At 38.4% G+C, this 21,967-nt stretch overlaps 1 protein-coding gene across 1 annotated transcript in view; it reads right to left on the reverse strand.

Annotated features, from left to right (window-relative positions):
- Nucleotides 1–21,967, reverse strand: part of LOC128895073 (titin) — a 68,919-nt gene that overhangs the window by 3,066 nt on the left and 43,886 nt on the right. The window contains exons 24-38 of the mRNA XM_054157315.1: nucleotides 20,750–20,889; nucleotides 19,190–19,706; nucleotides 18,829–18,972; nucleotides 18,494–18,745; nucleotides 15,096–17,797; nucleotides 13,394–14,396; nucleotides 11,643–12,041; nucleotides 10,291–10,810; nucleotides 9,535–9,706; nucleotides 7,583–7,769; nucleotides 4,185–4,524; nucleotides 2,536–3,262; nucleotides 1,454–1,792; nucleotides 818–974; nucleotides 145–311 (exon numbers count right to left, since the gene is read on the reverse strand). Coding sequence (XP_054013290.1) covers nucleotides 145–311; nucleotides 818–974; nucleotides 1,454–1,792; nucleotides 2,536–3,262; nucleotides 4,185–4,524; nucleotides 7,583–7,769; nucleotides 9,535–9,706; nucleotides 10,291–10,810; nucleotides 11,643–12,041; nucleotides 13,394–14,396; nucleotides 15,096–17,797; nucleotides 18,494–18,745; nucleotides 18,829–18,972; nucleotides 19,190–19,706; nucleotides 20,750–20,889 — 7,766 coding nt within the window. The remainder of the gene's footprint in view (nucleotides 1–144; nucleotides 312–817; nucleotides 975–1,453; nucleotides 1,793–2,535; nucleotides 3,263–4,184; nucleotides 4,525–7,582; nucleotides 7,770–9,534; nucleotides 9,707–10,290; nucleotides 10,811–11,642; nucleotides 12,042–13,393; nucleotides 14,397–15,095; nucleotides 17,798–18,493; nucleotides 18,746–18,828; nucleotides 18,973–19,189; nucleotides 19,707–20,749; nucleotides 20,890–21,967) is intronic.

Here is a 21,967-nt window from a genome sequence, read left to right on the forward strand (position 1 = left end):
ACAAGTTAATAAACAAATATATGCTACAAATAAATTCTTTACTCTATTTCACTTTTTCTAAAAAAAAAAGAAAAGTATATATACGTATAAGTATATATACGAACAGGGCATGTATGTACGTATATGGTTCGAGCTTCGACTCACCTGGAAATCAGGCGACTGGGGTATCAGGGCACCTTCACGATACCATTGGATCGTTGGCTTTGGTTTCGCTGGACTGACTTGAGTTTTAAATTGAGCTGGTTGTCCCTCGAGGACTATCTGATCCTTCAGAGGCGTCACTTTGGGCAGGGCATCGGCTGCGTCTGGAGCTGATAAGAAACATTCCAAATTTACTGATCGATTTAGAAAGTTGAACTGGATACACAAGTTTAATAATTTATTCCAGTCATATTTCGTCTAAATGTAATCTTTACTAATAAAAACCGATTCGAACATTTTCGATTAATTCTTAAGACTTCTATAATATTTACAATGTTAATGAAATATAAATGATAAAAATATAAATCATAAAGAGGATCGCTAATATTTGAAGGTTTCTACAAATAATTTGCTTAATATAGAGGAATTTTATATATAATGAAGACCGTATAAAGTTGTAAATATAAATTAGAAATGAAAAATAATTGTGTGGCCAATGGAACTAAAAACTGAGAGAGATTATAAATATTTCATAAACATTGTACACATTACTGAAGGGTGCTAAAAAGTTAACCAAATATGTTCTATTTAATTATTACTTCTAAAGACTAGATTCAAACAGAATGTAGTTTTATATTTAAAGGAATATTCTAATTTTATTTATGTTAATTCTTACCAAGAACTCTGAGATTGGCTGATGTGGTCACGTCGCCAGCTGGGTTCTTGGCGATGCATTTGTAAACACCCTCGTCTTCGGGGAAGGCTTCAGAGATCCTCAAGGTGCAAAGATCACCTTCCTTTTGCATTTGGAAGTATTTCGACGGTTTGATTACCTGCAGTGATGAATTAATGAATAGAATGATTACGTTTTTAAAAATCAACATGTAATATATGCCACCTAGAATATTACTCGTGTTGATGGTAATATTTGTGAGAGGACTACGTTTACTTGTTGAAATAAATTGCATAGAATTTTACATTTGAGTTTCATATTCATTTAAATGATACGAAATCGAAATTTAATATTATTAATCAAAATATCAGCAATACTTTGTATATGACATAAGATAATGAACTTGCAAATATATACGAATTTTTTGTGTCTATCTTCGTTGTTTAGCAATACTAACTTAATGTTTACATCTTATGAAAGTATTATACGACTTGTAGAAACATGTAAATGTAGTAAAAATTAAGCCAAACATTTTCAATATTTGAATTTAATATTTAAAGCGGGTTACTGAACAATATTGTATATGAATATACTATGTGTATGGGATTTGTTGCAATTTGCTGGAATATATGTTCATACCTTGTCGCCTTTCTTCCATTGGACCGTAGGTACCGGTTTTCCAGTGATCCTGCACGCAAAAGCAACGGAAGTTCCCTCTCTGATAGTTTGATCTTTCAGCGGCTCTACAACCGCAGGAGCCTTTTCGACGCCAGGCGTCGTCGGTTTCGCCGTCTTCGCAGGTGATTGAGGTCCTCGAACAGTGCATTCGCCGTCGCAACGAGCCTCTCCAGCGCTGTTCAATGCGACGCACTCGTATTTTCCAGAATCTTCCGGCACTGTCTCCAGGATCAGCAAGGTATAAGTGTTGTCCTCCTCGAGTGTCTTGTAACGAATGTCTGCTGTCACTTTCTTGCCGTTCTGTAATCGTACACAAACAAATAGAATGATTAATTGGAAGTGTATAATGCATTGTACATGACAAGAATAGAGAAACGTGTGTGAAATGTAGTAAGGAAAATTAAAATGATAGTAGTGTTCATCAAGTTGTTACATATTTTGTTTTTTAGAATGTCACAAATTTCACACTTTATTACTTATTTGATGTTATCGATAATGGTGCGATCAAATTTTGTCTACCTATCTTTTAAGTTGTTACACGATCAGGGGTGAATTGTAACAATTTGAAGAACATTAACCTTTTAAGCTACGATTTAAGTTCCAACAGCTTGGGACTAAAATGTGAAGTTTACATTTGGACCGAATATCCGACCACGAGTCTCACACGTGGTTATAGCTTAAGGGATTAATGGATTTGAAAAGAGAAAAATAAATATGACTATAATTGAGGAATAAACAGATTAAAAATATTATGTAGGTATCAGAGATAGGAAAGAAGCAAATAATCTGAATAAAGTTAATTTAGTATTGAAGTGGAGTATAAGACATTAAGCATAAATCATGGTAAACAAATGAAGTAATAAAGGAAGTGGTACCTGATCAGAGGGGAATAAATGAAGTACACATCGAGAAAATAAATAAAAGAAGCCTAGATATAAAAGATGATGAGAAAATATAAACTCTGAGTAGAATGGTGCAACAGATAGCAAAGACACAAAGTACTTGAATCTATAATAATTGTAACTAATCAAGGAAATAACTACCTTCAGCCAGTAAACATCCAGAGGCTTGGTTCCGGTCACTTTAGCGTCAAATCTCGCCAATTGTCCAGTGGTCACGGTGGTGCTCTGAATGGTCGACAGGAAACTCGGTGGCACCACTCCTCCTCTTCCAGGCTGTCTCCTGCGCTCTTCAACGACCAGATTAGCACTGCATTTGGCCTTTCCACCCCGATTCTCAGCGATCACGGAGAAAACACCCGAATCCTCCATGAACACCTGTCGAACGATTAGCACCGACTTCGTGCTGAAGGTGTAAATCTGAAGGTCTGGCGAGTTCTGAATGGGGAAGTCCTCGCGGTACCATTTGATGGTCGGAAGTGGATCGCCGTCGAACTCGACTTCGAAACGCGCCTGTTCCTGCTCAAATGCTCTGCAAGGTTGAATCTTCTTCGTGAAGACTGGTGGTTTCGCTGGCTTGGTCTGGCCCTGAACAACGCGCTCTTGGGTCTTGGCTTTGTGTTCCACCTCGGTGGTTTCTGTGGCGGTTATTTTTCGAGTGATCTCCAGGTCGCCTTTGACCTCTTTCTGGGTCTGCTTCTGCTTGGCCACGTGCACCTCGCGACCGTGAACCGTGGACTCCGACGGCTCTGGAGGATACTTTCCTGAGGCTTTCGCGCGTTCCACGTCGATGTCCACTTCTGTTGTGAAGGGTCTCTTCACGTATTTGGTTGTTGCTTGCTGCGTCTCCTCGTCGTCTCTCTTTTCTTCCCTGAAGAGTAACGATTGGTTTGGTTACTAAATATTGTGAATTCATTTCATATATTTCGTAGGTAGCACTATCGAAGATTATTTAATCTTTTTAAATTTCTTTTCTGTGGCATTATTACACAATGCTCAGTATAAATACGTATTAGGTACTGAAATTAATCCTGTGCCTTTACATTTACTTTTAGGAAAAATATGTAATTCTTCCTTCGTGGGATTTCCTTTTGATTTTATAATTATTGTAACTTTTCTAAGCATTAAACGAAGTAAATTATTAGTTATTCGAAGGGGGTTGGGATCTTTTTCCATTCCTCTCTTAGAGCCATTTTTGAAAGTACTTTCCTGGAAATTTGATGTTTTCTAATTAGTTCGGAGTAATAAACTAATGTGTTTATGTTATAAACTCTACTGTAAATGGTTCGTCATAAAAATCGTACAAAAACGTATTGCTTCTATACTTTTACCCACTTTTCGCATTTTTTTGTTAATTTCACAAATTATATTAACTAGCAAATGTTGTTTGGACTACATCTATCTTAGAGATTTCCGAGAGTATGTAAAATGTCATTGATTATACAAAAAGAAGTTAAGAAACTACAATTTCACAGAAAAGTTTTTTGGGAAATTGATCGGTGTACGAATACATTCTACACCCACTGTATGTACTCAGCGAAGATAACAAGTTATGTGGTTTTTCTTTATCAATAAAGGGCAAGTTCACATTTATAAAGGTGCACAATTAGTACCTACACTTAATGCATCAGTTCAAAGAACATTATTGTGGTGTTGTTTATATCAAAATTGTGAAGTATTCCTTTAAAATACTATATAAACATTCAGTCTCATCTCAATTAAGAATACATCAAGGAATATGAATGTTTCAGGCATTTGAAAATAAGAAGAAATAAAAGTGAAGCTACACTCACAAGGTCTCCTCGTACTTTTGGGCCATTCCCTTCGCCATGGAGTTAGCGACAACCTTCTCGCCAGGAATGGCAAACTGATGGGTGGTTTCCCTCAGCCTGGACTCCTTCAAGACCTGTTCCTCTTCGAGGTTCATGAGCTTGTTGTAATAGTCCTCGTTCTTCTTGCTTTTGACAGACTTCTGCCATTCTGTTTCGGGTTCTTTCATGACTTTTTGCCCGAGGTGCTCGGTGGCGATCTCGATTCCTTGGGACACGTTGTGGTGTCTCTCGTCGAATACTCTCTCGAGCTCTGTGTTCTGTCGCTCCGATTGGTATTGGGTCAGCCCATAATCATACCACGCTAGAGAAAAGGCACGTTAGACCGCTCCATTCTCACGTTGCCGCGCAACCGACAACGCATGCCAGACGAACGTGAACCTTTTAGGCTCGGAAACGTTCAATCTCGATCGAATATACGACGTTCCTCGATGCTAACAACAATTTACTATTTTTATACGTGAATTCGATAAAGGTAGATGGGTAAGATATTATTCAACCCTTCAAATATCAAAGTAAGATCGCACATGATAGCAAGTAAAGGAAATATTCCTCGTCAAAATTCTTTAATTCTACTCTAGTCCCTTTATAGAATAAGAATTGTAACTGTTGAGGATACTAGTGGTTTTCTATGTTTCACTTTTTACATATTATAAGTATGATAAACGTAATAACACAATCAACCACTTGAAAACCCTTGAACATCAACTTTCATCCAAATCGAGTCACTTTTCACGTTTTCTTCCGCCATATTGGATCCACCATGTTGAATCTCCATTTTTTGAATTCAGATTTAGAATCAGCACACTCAAAAACCTCTGTATTCCAAGTATCATGAAAATCGAGACAAGTATACATTAGTACTTCTTATGAATTTGAAGGGTGGTTTCAACCCTCAAATATAAAAACGACCCAAAATAAAAAAGAAGTGTCAAATATTTTTCGATTTTCTACACGCATGCAAAATTTCAAAATGATCAGAGACGGATATTAAAAATTACCTCTTTGTTAATTTAACCTTGATTGATGGCTAATGATGGTTATCTCTTGTATTCTTTTTTTTTGTGCTATACATTCGAAACTTGGAAAAATGTCAAAAAATGATTTAAATACATTTTAAAGAGAATTCAATTCTTCTTAAAAACGTTTACTAAGCTAATCCTCTATCCCCTATAATAAACAAAAATGAATTAAACTTTAGAGTTTTGCGTACTTTTTCAATCTAATATCTCAAAAAAAAAAAGAAAAAACCTTAAACATATTTTCATGGTAGTTTTGAACGAGGAATCATCCTTTTCGTTAATCTTGCTATAAACTATACAGCATTCACTGCAGTAGAATCATTTTATTAACCCGCAACACGTACTATCTCTGATTTATCAGTTTTAACAAACAAGCATTAGTATCAAGTGAACGTCGCATCTTCGCTAAAAGAGATTTTTCTAGAACCACGGGGAAATACGACACAGTACTTCGTTGGCGATGCAACACATATCGACGTCTCCTGCGGGAGAAACAGGATGCCCGAAAACCAGACTACCGGAGACAGAGGTGGACATCTGAACAATTCACGTCAGAGCACGTGGTTAACACTATCTCGTAGACACATTCTTTATTGAACACATCATCAGGGGAAGGTCTGTAATTTCTAACATTTCAAGGGTTCGTGATCGTATTCAGAGATTCAGTACTATTCGCACTTATCAAAATTCAATTTTTAATTATTTTACCAAAATAGATGTTGGATTCTTTAAACGGAGTCTCTGCTTCACGAAACACGACAGGATAACGTGGGTGACAAGGGACATATATTTTCTATTAATAAGAAATTCGCCACGCGACGAGGATTATGTGTAAATAACGTCGATACTGTCACGACATAGATAGCACTCTGAGAAATACGGACTCTGCTCGGCTAATGACGCCCCAAGATTATCAATGACGCGATTGATGGTTGCATGCGGAAACAATACATAAAATAAAGTCATGATGGAATGCAATTGATAAGCAGCGGGTATGAATTATTCTTAAAAAAAATATTAAGAACAATATCAATATGAGCAATAAACCCGTTTTCTCCAGTGCAACAGAGATCTCATAGTACGGAGGAAAATATTTAACCAATAAGTTTGAAACGCTGTGCCTGTCGCGTATCAATGAATGAATTCGTCTTTGTCAAAGAAAAATTGTCGTGGTGGTCGAAATATTTTTCTCCGTGCTGATCTGGTAACATTCGGACAACAAAAAAATGAAAAAACAATGATGAACAAATAATCTAAAGAACGAGTGCTTTCTCGGTGGTTTATTCCATACCTGAATGCCGGTTTGTGAAACGAAGTAGCCGATACCTTTGACTTTAGACGACATTGCTCGAATATGCCCGTCGAAATCCCATACCCCGAAGAAGAAGAAGAAGAAGAAGAAGAAGAAGCTGCTCGGGGTGCTCGAGGATGAGGTGAGTCTTTCGAATCCTTTCGTAACATTCGTTTTGGAGGAGAAAGGACAGGGAACTAGGGCTGGTGTTCGAATAATGGTTTCGAGTGTTTTTCTGTACTCGAATGGAATGTATGTGTCGTATCGATATCTTATGTACTGTGTTCCGGTTGTCACTTATCATTCAATTGCGATCGTATTTCACGCATGTTGATCGCTATTGAAGTCGAACAACCGCGTCTTTCATTCTTTCTTTTTTCTCTCGTGTGGTATTATTGTGCCGTTGTTCGATATTGGCGGATTATCATTTGTTTTCTGTATGCAGGGGTTGAAAACAGTTGTTGATATCTCGAAACAGTTATAAGAATCGAAATGATAATAGAACGATTGTAGTTATACAGTTCTGTAAGTTTCTAAAAATATGTTAATTTCGATTGATTTTCAATATTAAATCAACAGTGCATCAATTATTTATTATATTATAATCAAACTTGGTTACCGTTTGTACAACTGTCATCTTGCATAATTCAATTATTGTTTCATCGCATAAGTAATGTATTCTCTATTACATGTGAAATTAATTTATATCTGCGCACGGATGAAATAAATTTCAAACTTCATATAACTCTTCGAGTCAGAATATTTCTATAACAATTTGAAACAGTTACTTTTGGAACCTTTTCAACCCCTGTCTGTATGTGCCTGCATTCTTTGTGGCAACAAAAATTAATTTCACTTCATGAAAAGTGGACACTCATTACTGTAATTCAATACTATGATTTACATTGCTGGTATTTATATATAGAAATTCGAAGAATCGAATAGGAAAGAGTAGCACATATCGAAAAGCAATATTCTCACGTTCGAGAAACACAAAGAATGCAAAGACACGTTAATGTAAGGGAGCCTCTGTTCGTGGATGAACTTACGTCTTGGTGAGTTCTTCAGCACCCCGCGATAATCATCGCTCCTTGGTTTCACGGTCAATGTCGTTTCCGTGCGTGTCTCACCGACCGAACTCCTAGCGATGATCTCGACTTTCCCATGGTCGTATTGTCTAGTTTTGGGGATGTCCAGATGGTACATGCCGTCATAGGTTAACTTGTACCTCGATCCCTAAGAAAACAGTTTTATGTTCAATACGATGGCAAAGGAATAACTCTTGCAAAACGTCTTGAAAATAACCTCGTATAAATAATAGAGATAATAATTTGAAGGAAAAACTTCTGCAAAACGCCTGTTTACAAATAATAAAAATTTTGATTTTTCTTTTTATATCTACTTGGAGTTTTAGAACTTAAGATATTGCGTTGAAATAAAATTGCTCTAAACTGTTTTCGTAAAACATGGTTAACTACATTTTTATTTTGAATGATGTTTCTTGAAAAAAATTGTTTTTTAAATTGTAACAGGAGGGCATCAACGTTCGAAAAGCCCCGTCACTCCCCTCCTCCCCCTCCCCTTTTCAATGAAATCGCTGCGATAGGCACAGTAATTGCCAAAAGGGCCGGCAGGGAAACCTAGCGGCAAGCACGTGCGATCGCGTTTGATTCCCGGCACTCTGTTCCGGGTGGTTCCGGGATCACGTATTGAACGTTGTTCTGAGATCGATATTGGAAAGTCGTCTTAGCGAGTGCTGACTTTTTATTCATTTCATTATTAAATCTTATATTATATTAAGGGGCTTGGAACATCAAAAAATGAAGAAAAAAAAAACTTTTTTGTTTATTTTTTTTATTAATATAAAACGATTCTGAACAATTCTACGCAAAAAAAAATTAATTTGGAGCACTGAAAGTGGTAAACAAAATTTAAAAAAAAAAATGGAATTTTTTTTTCACAAAATTTTTTTTTCTCGCAAAAAAAAGTTCAACGACACGAACTTAGAAAAAAGAACGCGATACAACTGTAAAAAATATAAGGAAATACAACTGAAAACTTTTCAGTTGTATTTCCTTATATTTTTTACAGTTTTATCGCGTTCTTTTTACTAAGTTCGTGTCGTGAAAAAAAATTTAGTTTACCACTTTTAGTGCTCCAAATTCAATTTTTTTTTGCGTAGAATTGTTCAGAATCGTTTTATATTAATAAAAAAATAAACAAAAAAGTGTTTTTTTTTTTCCTTTTTTTGATGTTCCAAGCCCCTTAATTTAGTTCCATATTATTATCACATTAATTTAGTTCGATATTTATATAAGTGTATTGACAAGTAAGAGGCCATACCGAACGCTGTGCGAGCCGTAATAGATAGCCGTAACTCATCGACAAACACTGTAAGTCAGAAGATTTAATTTTACCTGAAGTATACTTCTTTATTCTATTCCTTATCACAATTTTATTCTATCCTTTCTCTCACTTTACCTCTCACGGCTCATCCAACTGACCCACCCTGAGTGAGTCTCCTGTTCCGTTTGGCGATTTGCTGTAAAATCGACTGGCGCCCTAAATCTTTATTTTATACAAATTCAATCTTTATTCTTTAGAGCCCCGGCAACCCTTGACCCAGGCCGGGCCGGGTGGATTTCTTCTCTCGACAATTTAGCTTTTTCGAATTATCGTTTAATCTAAACCTAATAATTTGTCGAGAAAAGTAAATCGGTCTCAAAATCATTCATTGCGGTATTAGAAAGAACTAGAAATTGTAACATATTTTCTACATCTCATATTGGGGTAGAGATGTTAACTAAAATGTTTTCACTCCTACAATTCTGTTTTAGGATCAGCGAAAATTAGAAATGTGGTTAACCCTACAAGTAGTGCATCAGTTCTCAAAATTGTGTTATAAGTATAGTTGAACAAATTAAAGAAATTCTTTATAGTCGATTCTTGGCTCCCATAAAGTTGTATCTTTTAACCAAAAGGAATTTAAATAGAAGCTTACGTTCACCACCGTGTGCCCATTGATGATCCACATGACACGTGGTCTAGGATGACCAGTGACACGACAGCAGAATCTGGAACAATCACCCTCTTCGACAGTTACGGGCTCCGGTTTGCTCACGAATGTTGGAGGAGCCCGAACCTTCTCCTCTTCGCCCTCTTCCTCAGGTACTCTGTATATCAAACAAACGTTACGGAAGTGAAAAACCGGTATAGTCTAATATACTTAATGTGAAGCTACTTAGAATTTACAATACATCCTTTAGTTGATAAAGTGAGGTCAATTTATCTTCGACTAAAGAATAGATGGATTATATGTTTAACTTAATTAATAATTAAACAGAAATCTTGTCAATGCTGCGTTAGTTTCCATGTGAAAATGTTATGATGACGGCTAATAAATATTTAAATTGTTCAATTTTTAGGACTCTATCTGCAGGACAATAATCTGAAATTGGATAGTACAGGTCTTTCGACCTTTCCTCAATAATTATTTTCTAAAAAAAACCGTCAACTGTATTATCGCTAGAAAATTTACAGATATTTCTCGATAGTCAATAAATATACATGATAAATTTCAAAACAATCGCCGGAATAGTGACTCTCAAATAAATATTCGAGTATGCCCCACATTTCTATACATCTATACGAAAACTTGATCTAGTAAGACTTTATCCAGCAATCTAGGTATTTATTCTTCACAAGTATAATTGCTCTATAAGAATTTATAACTTCTCTTAAGTATCAAATTTCTTACATTTGCCAAGCAGCTTCCATCTCCCTGATCTTCTCGATACTTTTCATGCCCTTCGGCAGCTGCGACTCGTAAATGATACCAGGCTTTCCAGCCGTTCGAATCACCGCTCGCGTTTCATCCATTCCGTAAAGATTCGTGGCCCTGCAGAGGTACTCCCCACTATCTTCAGGGTACACCCAACCGAAGTTCATCGCCACGTAGCCGAAATCGTAGATAGGCGTGAATCTGTTCTTGTGCGGCAGAGGTTTGCCGTTGAAGAACCATTCGACTTTCATGTTTGGATCGCCAACTGGCGCCAGCTGGCACTCGAACTTCGAGCTGTTCATTTCAACGAGCTCGGTTTGGTCTTGAATCTGGGTGACGAAACGAGGTGGTTGTTTCTTGTCCGCGTCGTAGAGGTCGTCCTCGGTCAGGTGAACCTCCGAGGTATATTTCTTGATAGTTGCTTCCATCTGCATCAACGCTTCCGACTTCTTCATACCCTTTGGCACTTGATTTTGCAGGATGATACTGGGTAGTTCTATGAAACAAATAAAAAAATGATAGATTATATTTAAGAGGCTAGTCATTCTTTCTGGGCTAAACAACAGATCTTTTGGGGTTAATATTCTTCTTGCTTGAGGTCTATAAAATATATTTACCAAGTTATATTTAAAAAGATTCAAAATGCTAGTGTTATAACTGTTTATTCCACTGTTAGGTTGTTTGAACACGAAAGTTTAAGAGGGTATTCTTCTGTTTTGGATAATCACTTCCGAACCACCCCTTTCAAGGAGCTCCAACATTATTGCTCGTAACTAGACTGCGGATCTTTATGCAAAATAAAATCTTCGCGGGCGTGCCTACAAAAATTGAACTTAAATAGGAATTTATTTTATTTTGCAAATATTGTAACATGAACTTTACTTTTAATCTTTTTTATATTCTTTCATATTGTTTGCATTTTGTAGTTTCTTACACATTTAAATTTCCTATAAATGCATAAAGATCCGCAGTCTACTCATAACTATTGTTATTGTATGAAACCTATTGATTATAGATTGCCACTGAAAAGAATAAAATAAAATAATTTTTGGAGAGAAAATATAACCGACTTCGAAAAAACAGTAGATTTTATTTTAATGTTTTACGAAACTTGTAAAGAAATGGAGAAAGTCGTTTGAAAATTTTGGAGAATCGTGTAAACGTATGTATAAAATATAAATGTACCAAATTTCAAAAGTTTATGTCAAGTACTATGGCTGTAAAAAATAATATGCTTCGAAACTGGGTTAAGAAAAACTACACCCTTAATACTTTCTAGAGTTTAACTCACATCGTGGATATAGAGACTCGTAAGATTGATAACTTACTTTTGCATGAAACTGATGCCCTGGTGGTGTCTTCTCCAAGATCATTGATGGCCTTGCAAACGTATTCTCCCGAATCTTCAGGGTAGACGTACAAGATGTCCATAGACACAAATCCCATATCGTAGGTTGTTCTGTATCTGTGCCCACATGGGATCAACTTGCCATTCCTGTACCACTCGATACGTAAATTTGGATCGTCTTTGGGTTCCACGCGGCACTCGAACCTAACTGGTTCAGACTCGTCGACCGTTGCTGATTGAATATGCGTGACGAATCGCGGTGGTTGACGAGGTGGCTCTTGAGCAGGTGGTTCGCTCACTGGTCCACGTTCTAACTCCTTTAGTTTCTCACCGCTCATGCCTGACGGTAGCTGAGAATCGAAGTCTATCGTTTTCTTGGCTGAAATATCCAAACGTTCGCGATTATTAATTAACAATGTCGTATCTCTGCCGTTAAAATGATTAGTTGTATATTTAACCAGCCAACTTTATTTTAAATTGTATTATCATTACATATATTAACAGCTGATATTTTAATGAAGGTTTGTTTATTTGTAAAAAAATATTGGTTGATTCTGTGCAATTGTTTTCGCGATAAGTCCCATTACATATAGAAAATCAAAAGTAGTATTTTTGTCATTTCTGTTCACGAACAATAGATTTATGAATTCATATAAAAATACAAGATAACTGTTTGAAATAATTTCTTTTAAGTAGTTAATTTTATTTCGTTATTTTCTTCAAAATAATGTATAATATGCAACGAGAAGAATGAATTTTAAGGAATCTTGATAACAATTTCCTTTGATAATATCTCAAATAAATTTCAAAAGTGCATAAGTCTTATCTCAAGGTATCTAACGAAGCCAGCTAGAATAATATTCCTAAAGAAGAGGTCCCACGTATGTAAGTTTGGGCGGCGAGCACGAGCAACGTCCACTTGAAAGTGTCAACTCGTCGCGCAGAAGGGTCTGAAGGATCCAAGCGAGCTAGCACAGCGAGCCACAAACACCCAAACGAGCACGGAATCCCGAAAAAGGCCACGCACCATTATCGCTGTCGCCGCCGCCATAAAGAATTGAAAATACCAACCTCGACAATTTTTATCAGAACTTTGCGGAAGTAACTTCAATCGATTCCTGATACTTCTACGATCAAAATAATATGTCACATCACGAAAATCGAACTATTTTTAACGAAATACATTTCCAATTATGCAATCAGATTTTGCATATAATTTCGTTAAAAATAGTCCGATTTACGCGACGTGAGATATCATTTTGATCGCAGAAGCATCAGGAACCAATTGAAGTTGCCTCTACAAAGATCTGATAAAAATTGCGGAGGTTGGTATTTATATTTCTTAATGGCAAAATTGGTGGTGTCCGTACGAGCTGTGAACCGATGAATTGCCGGTCTCGGTCAAAAGGAGTATTGGGGGTCTCGCTTCGAACCACTCGAAAGGGTCGATTTTTTTGAGCGTTCGATCCACGCTCGCGTGGAATAGTCCCCGTGCTCGCGAACCTTGGGGCATGGGTCGAGTCCCAACCGCTCGTAAAAATAGAACCTTTCAAGTGCTTCCAACCGTTCGTCGTCGCATTTACCGACCTTTTGCTCGCTAGTAGGAACGTGTTTTCGAACAAAATCCGGCGATCACGGACAATTTATTGCTCGAGCACGTTCGTCACATAGATGGGACCTCTCCTTTACGATTTATTTCAGTACCCTAATACTCTCTAACTTGGTACATACATTTGCATGTGATGCTTGCTTTTGTGGTAGCAGAACCCCATTTGTTCGTTGCTCTGCAAACATACTCGCCGCTGTCCCTGGCATAAGTGTACGACATGTCCAAAGAAATGAATCCGAAATCGTTGATCTGGTGGACTCGCGAGCCCGTGGCGAAGGATCGTCCGTTATGGAACCAATCGATACGCATCGTAGGATCGCCCACGGGCTCGACTCTGCAGTCAAAGTGACTTGACGCTCCTTCCTCCACCTCGATGTCCTTCAATTCCACGGTGAATTTAGGTGGGTTAGGTGTCTCTTCTTCGGTGAGCAACTCGTCCCTCTTGTACAAAGCCTCCTCCAACTTCTGGATGCTCTCCGTTCCGGTCTTGAAGTTGGTAGGCAACTGGGGCTCAAGGATGATTCCTTGACGTCCACGGACCTGCAGCTTGCAGGACACGGTGGCTTCGCCGTGACGGTTCGTTGCTTTGCAGGTGTAGAGACCAGAATCGCGTTGGTAGCAGTTGGCGACTTCGAGGATGACAAAACCGAAGTCGTGGATGGTCTTGATCCTGGTTCCAGCGAGCAGAGGCTTTCCATTGTGGAACCACTCCACTCTCATGCTGGAGTCATTGATGGGCGTCAATCTGCACTCGAAGTGGGCCAGAGAGTTCTCGGTTAAAGTCAAATCGGATGGTGTCGTGATGAATTCCGGTGGTTTTCCGGTGTCGTCCTCCGGAGTAGCTGCGCTTGGCTCGTTTCCGAGACCTTCTAACTCAGCGATCTTGTCGATAGTGCTTTCCATTCCCTTAGGCAGCTGGGATTCTAGAATTATGCTGCGTTTTCCGGTACACTTCATGGTGCAGGTTGTCACTGCCTCGCCGTATTCGTTCGTTGCTCTGCAGCTGTACTCTCCTGAATCTTCTGGGTAAATTGGCGATATTTCAAGGATAACAAAGCCGAAGTCGCAGAAGGTGCGGAAACGTGAGCCGGTACGCAATGGTTTTCCATTCCAGAACCATTCGACCTGCAAATTTAATAAATAGAATTATAATTTGTGTACAAAATATTTACATATAGATTATTTATAGGATACTTCTTTTTATATAAATATTTAAAAACAACAAATTGAATAGAGATGCCTCCTCTAAGCAATTGAATTTTGAATTAAAAATATTCTATTCTTATTTAAATATTTGAATATATATTATTTACTAGAAACTTCTTCCCAAATACATTCTTCATACAATAAACTAAATTCAAATGCCTTCAAACAATCTAATTTTTACTTCTAAATGTTCTACTTTTATATTGTATGTAGATATATTACTAATGCGTATCTTTTATAAGAGATTTCTATTCAAAGTCAATAAATTCGATTAAAACCCTGCCAAGCAATTTTATTTTTAATATTGAATATTTTATTTTTATACACAAAAGATAAAAATAAATATTATTTATAAGACAGTTGTATTCAAATATCGATAAATTAAACCCAAGTCCTTCCAAATAACTTCATTTTTAATTTAAAACTTTGAATTTAAATAAAGTTATTGACTTTTCAGACAATATATGATTAAGTATGCACCATCACTATACTAAGTAAGTGAATGCTTCGTCCAACTGGATCTCGTTTCCTCTAAGAGCTCAAACAGGAAGGGCTTTACCGAATGTTTAAAATGTTCCTAATCAAAATCAAACAACTTTTCCAACTCAGTACCATTACCTTTAATTTTGGATCGTCAGTAGGTGTAAGTCTAGCTTCAAAGTGTGCGCTTTCTCCTTCCCGAAGGCCATCGATGTTGCTCAGTGGCACGGTGAACACTGGAGCCTTTCCACGCTCTTCAACAACCTTCTCGTCTTTCGTTCGAATCATCGAATCTTCCAGTGTCTGTATCTTCTCCAGACCACCCTCCATTCCCTTTGGAAGTTGAGATTCCAAAATAAGGCTGGACTTGGAGTAGCACTTCAACGATGCCTTTGTCGAGTCTTCTCCATACTTGTTATAGGCTCTGCACTCGTAGACTCCAGAGTTCTCTTCGTAACAGTACAGTATGTCCAAGATGACTATGCCAAAATCGTGGAAGGTTCTGTATCGATGTCCGTGAGGAAGCTTCTTGCCGTTATAATACCACTCGACCTTCAAATCTGGATCGGTCACCGGCGTGAGTCTAGCTTCGAAGTGAGCCGACTGTCCTTCAACCAATTTAGTGATGTCAGCGATTTGGGTGATGAATTTAGGTGGTTCGGTGACCGGGGTTGTTGGAGTGGTTGGTTGTTCCCCTCCAAGGCTCTCCAATTCGCGAATTCTAGCTAGAGAATCCGGTTGTAAGGAATCTAGGTAGACTCCGCTCTTTCCGAAGCATTTAATGGTTGCCTTCGTGTAATCTTCGCCATATTTATTACTGGCCTTGCACACGTATTCTCCAGTGTCGTGTGCCATCACTCCAGCGATGTCCATCACGACGAACCCAAAGTCGGACACCATCTTGAACCTGGAAGAGTGCCTCAAGGGCTGTCCGTTGTGGAACCACTCCACTTTCATGTGAGGATCTCCAACTGGAATAAGGGTGCACTCGAAGTGGGCCGACTGGCCGTCCTTGAGGCCCTCCAATGATTGGATCTGCGTAGTGAACTTAGGTTTCTGTCCCTTGGACTTGTCCACGCATTCCAGTTCCACGCTGATCTCAGCTTGGCCCCATTTGTTCGTGGCACGGCAAGAGTAGGTGCCGGAGTCCTCGATCTTCGTTCCAAGGACTTCCAGGACGACCATGCCGAAAGCATAGACAGTCCTCGTGCGATGGCTAGCGTCCAATGGCTTCCCGTTGTAGAACCATTCGACGACCATGGTTTGGTCACCGGTTGGCGTAAGGGAGGCTTCGAAGTGGGCGATCTCACCCTCGGACAGGTTCGTCAGATTCTCGAATTGGGACGTGAACACTGGAGGATGACCTTCCTCGCTCTCGGGCGGACCACCTTCCTGCCGTTTCAGGGACTCTTCGAGGTCTTGGATGGCTTCCAGACCCTCCTTGCCCTTTGGATGTTGCGACCTTTCGATGATGTTCTCCTTGGTCGAGCAGTAAATCGTCGTCGAGGTGAATGCTTCCCCTGCCTTGTTGTAGGCCTTGCAGGTGTAAATTCCAGAGTCGCGTTCGTAGACGTCTGTCAGATCCAGGGTGACGAATCCGAAATCGCTGGTCATCTTGAAACGAGATCCGTGCTCCAAGGCTTTGCCATTGAAGTACCACTCGATCTTCAAGTTGGGATCCTCTTTCGGTTCTACCTGGCCTTCTAGATGCAACGGCTCGGATTCGCCTAGTTTGAACTCTGGTTGCAGCGGAACTGTCCAGATTGGTTTAGGATATTCGTGTTCAGGGCCATCCTCTGGTCTTCTATATTTGGACAGATAAGCATCTTCCGCCTCCTTGACTTTCTCCAGACCAGCTTCGCCTTGAGGATGCTGAGTCTGCAAATAGATACTCTGTTTGCTGATGCACTTCAATGTACCTGATGTCTGTGCAGAGCCCTTGGAGTTGGTAGCCTTGACAATGACCACTCCAGAGTCTTCCTCGTAAGCGTGGTTGATGTCCAAAGCAACGTAACCAAAATCGTAGGTTGATTTGAACCTGGCACCGGTTGGAAGTGGTTTTCCATTGATGAACCACTCGATCTTCATGGTCGGGTCTTTCGATGGTTCTACGTTGCATTCGAAGTGGACATTGTCACCTTCGACGCACTCGACGTTGTTGAGGTGGGTGATGAAGACTGGTTCTTCGTATGTTGGTTCCGGTTGTTCGGCGGATGTGACGTGAGGCTGTTCCAGAGCATCGATCTTTGGAAGAGCATCGGGATGAAGAGTGTCACCGAGTAACCAGTGACGATCGACGATCTTCAAGCTGCAGGTGGATACAGCTTCTCCCAGCAGATTGGTCGCCTTGCAGGTGTAAATTGCTGAATCGTCAGGCCTTAAACCATTGATGGACAACGTCACAAGACCGAAATCGAAGGTGCTACGAAGTCTGGTTCCAGTTTGAAGCGGTACTCCGTTCTTGAACCACTCCACGCGGAGGTTTGGATCCGCTCTTGGCTCGACTTGAGCCTCCAAGTAGACGTGTTGACCTTCGACGAGCTTGTCGTAGCTCTCCAGATGCTTCGTGAAAACTGGAGCTTGTTGCGGGGTCGTGTCGACAAACATTTCAGGGACTTTGTTCATCTCAGCTTCCTTCAGTTGGATCTTCTGCCACGCGTCGGGCTGAAGACTGTCAGCATCGATGGCCGAGCGTGCTTTGACCTTCAGAGATATCGAGGAAACTGCTTCCCCGGATTTGTTGATCGCTTTGCAGGTGTACACACCGGAATCTTCTGTTATTACCTTCAGGATATCCAAGGTTACGTAACCGAAATCGTGATTTACGTGGAAACGAGAACCTGTGGAAATGGTTCGTGTTAATTTGAGAACAAAAGTGGTAAGGATTCTGATATGTGAATTTAAAACGTATACTAGATGATCCACTTTAGATTAAGGGTTTTGTAAAATGGATTGGGATTTTATTTTTTTATAGTAAAATACGTCTATCAGCTTCGTTTAATTGTAATCTTATATACATTTATTTCAAATAAATAAAATCAGATATACGTACAGTCAGTCCCATAAATATTCGTACCTTCAATGTTCATTGAAAAAATTTGTCTAAATTAAATGATAAATGTTGTGTTTCCAAATCAATTTTTCTTTATAAATATATACACGTGTAAAGTTTATTCATGTACATATTTATAATGAAAAATTTGTTTAAAAACGTCACACCTGTCATTTAATTTAGACAAATTTGTTCAATGGACATAAAACGTACGAATACTAATGGAACTGACTGTATGTATGTATTCTATACCACTTTCGTTGTCCAAAAATAAAATTGTAAAGCCCCTTAATGTCATTGTTGTCAGTTGTATTAATATAATATTTATATAAAAATATATAGTATGTATAAAATATTATATTTATATAGAAATATATGGTATATATGATATATTATATTTATATAGTAATACATTCCATTATATAATGCAATATTTATATAGAAAATGGAATAAACTATATTCATTCTTTTTTGTGGTACTTACCCATCTTAAGCTCAACTCCGTTTATGTACCACTCGAACCTCAAGCTGGGGTCGCCAACAGGGACGACTCTGCATTCGTATCTAGCCATCTGACCTTCCCAAAGTTCTGAAGGTCCAGTTAATAACTGCGTGAATATGGGTTTGTCGAAAACTTTGTCTGGTTCTTCGGGTCGACTTGGTTTGTCAGCTTCGAGCTGGGCGATTCTACGCTGAGCTTCTGGATGCTGGGTCTCTAGTTGTATGCTGGCTTTGCCTAAACAGGAAGAGACAATTATTAGTCAATAATTAGTAAATTTCATTTTTAGACGAAGCAACAACGTAAACAGGGATACTGACTCTTGATTCTCATCGAGGCTGTTGTGACTGCTTCGCCAAGAGGGTTAGTAGCACGACACATGTAGACACCCTCGTCGTCCCCTCGTACATGATTAATATCCAGTGACACGTATCCGAAATCGTGGACCTTGGTTATTCGTGAGCCTGAAAAGTAGGAGGGATCACGTAAAATCTCGTTTCTCAGTTCGAAGAAGCCAACAGACAGATCAAAGTCTCGTATACTACTTATTTTATCGATACAGCTCAGGTAATCTAACCTTTAGCAGTCTTCATTAAAGAGTTACCTTTATTTAAACCGAAATGAGTCTGTGATCTTCCGGTTTGGAAAGATTCAATACTATTGTCATGTATGAAGACTTACTGGTTTCCAACGGAACTTCATTTCTGAACCACTCAACCTTCAACGTGGGATCGCCTACAGGTATCAACCTGCACTCAAAGTGAGCAGTTTGTCCCTCGGGGATGGCGTCAATGTTCTGCAATGGTTGAGTGAAGACAGGTCGTTGTCTGGTTTGGGGTTCTGGTACTTCAGGTCTCTTCCAAGGCTGCTGGGCCTCGAGTTCGCGGATTTTGTCCATTCCTTCGGGACGCTGAGAGTCCAGAATGATGTTGTCTCTGGGGATAACTCTCAGCTCGATCGAAGAGACGCATTGCCCGAGAGCGTTGATCGCTCGTACAGAATATTGTCCAGCGTCTTCAGGGACTGCGTGACCGATGTCCAAAGCCACGTATCCGAAGTCAAACGTAACGTGGAACCGAGAAGCCGATGGTAGGGGCTTGCCATTGTGGAAGAACTCGATTCTCAAGTTGGCATCATGGAGAGGTTCAACTTGGCACTCGAAGTGGGCTGTTTGACCTTCGTATACTTCGGTGGTACCCTGAAGAGAGGTGAACAAAATTAAGAAACGTGACTACTGTAACTAATTCTATTCGCATTTAATTTCTATTATTTTAACATATATTTATTCAACCATGTAGCAACCAATTATCTGAAAGTTTTTCCTATATTCATTTCGTATAAAATTTTACTTTCAATTAAAAAGAATTTTTATTTCAGTTTTAGAAACATTTTTAATACACAAGTATTGAAATACGCTGGCACCCAGATATGTAAATACACGGGTACCCGGGTATCGAAATACACGGATATCCAGGTACGTACACGTGCATCGAAATACACAGGAAGCATACATCGAAATATACGGGTACAGTATCCAGTTAGTTTTACATACAAACTTTTATGTAAAAAAAAGCTTTTATTCTAAAATAATGATGCTTATTAATTTTGAAAAAAATTGATAAGCAATAAAACAAATAAATAAAAAAATATAAACATTAGACGAATAAATATAACATAATAAATTTTTCAGTGTAATTTGTAAAACTTTATTTATTAGTTAAAATAAATGTTAAAGTCAATGTCCTATCCGTATATTTCGATGCACATGTACGTACATGGATATTCGTATTTTTCGATACCCTGGTACCGGTGTATTAAAAATACACGGATTTAAAACACGGATCGATCAATTACCCGTGTACCCTGTATTTTGATACACGTGAAGTAGGGACTCTAATATATGATGAAAACATAGGAATTATTGTATGTCATTCATTCTATAGTGAAAAAGTTAAGTATCATTCTAAAGGTCTTGGTTCGACGTTATGCATTTTTCACATGAAATTTAAATATTTTTTTACGAGGTTTAAAATATCTTTGAGGATAAAATGATGTATTTTTTAAAAGGAGACTATCATGATACACTTTCACAATAAAATATATGTTTCAAAGAATAAACAACCTTTCTTTCACTTCACAAAGAAGAAAATTCAATGAAGGCAAATTTTTTAGCCAGTTTTTAGGGATTATTGTTAGCTGGTATATAAATTAAATTAAGATGTAACGTTAAGATATTCTTACTCTGAGCTCGGTGACAAATCTTGGTGGCGTCACAGGAGGTTCTTCGACTTCTAAACGGGCAGGATGTCCTTGGGCCTCGAGTTCGCGGATCTTTTCGAGTCCATCGGGATGTTGGGTGTCTAGGAGAATACTGCGTCGAGCTGCAAAGAAAAATTACTCGGTAAATAAACATTTATTTGTTTCACTCATACGATGCAGTTAAATGAATCGAAGGATCTATAAATTACTGGTTAGTAGTGGTCATGAGCTATATCCATCGAGATTCACCGTCGGCTTTCTCGTTATGAGTATAACGAATATCGCTTCGTTCTATTACTTCTCAGCTGTTGAGTACAATATGGCCTCTCTTCTAAACCTTGAAACGTTACACGCCGACCAATATCATGGCACTTTGGATTCTGATAAGTATTTCTCAACTTATCCCTCTCGTTATAATGCTTATAGTTATCGAAATTTAATTCAGATTTTCTTCTCGTCGCAAAATGAATTTCATTTCTAGGATATGTTTTACAATATCGATCAGTCACTGTTTTGCACCGATGTTTTTTGTCAATGTATTCTTCGTACATTTTACGAGGTTCCGTGAATTGATCGGTGCATCTACAAGTTGTCAATGAAAACGATCCAAATCTGGGCTTCATGCTCGACAAATTTTCTCGTCGAAGAGGTGGTTTGGAGTAAATTCTTTTCTCGTGATACAGCTCATCCTTATTTATTCTTTGGGGGGGTTTCAGGGGTTGGAAACGAGGAGGAGGGTAATGTTTGTGTTTTTTTGCTAATAATTGTATTAAATTTCAGAGTTAGTAAAGATTTTGTTTGATAATTGTGAGGTAGTCAGAATGCAAGTAATTTAGAAAAATGAAAGATGTTGTGAAATCTATACAGGGTGTCTACGTATAAGTTCGGACATACGCAGGGTGTCAATTCTACAACAAATTTCCAACAAAACATTACTCTTAGACATTTTCTTTGTGTCGCCTTATTCTCGAGTATTCTCACTTTTAATATTTTTTATGCGTTTGCAACTTGACACTCTTTAAACGGTCATAACTTCACCAAATTACAGTACAAACTTGAAAGTAAGAATACCATTCGAAAGAGCGTTAAATTTTTCAACTCCCTGATGCCAAACCAAAATTTATCACGTAGATTTAACAAGTGAAAAATTAGGTTAAACTTTATATTGTGAAAATTTCAAAAAATTGGACTTTTTCTGTA

The sequence above is a fragment of the Hylaeus anthracinus genome, unplaced genomic scaffold (genome assembly GCF_026225885.1).
Source record: "Hylaeus anthracinus isolate JK02 unplaced genomic scaffold, UHH_iyHylAnth1.0_haploid 4, whole genome shotgun sequence".
NCBI classification, from domain to species: domain Eukaryota; kingdom Metazoa; phylum Arthropoda; class Insecta; order Hymenoptera; family Colletidae; genus Hylaeus; species Hylaeus anthracinus.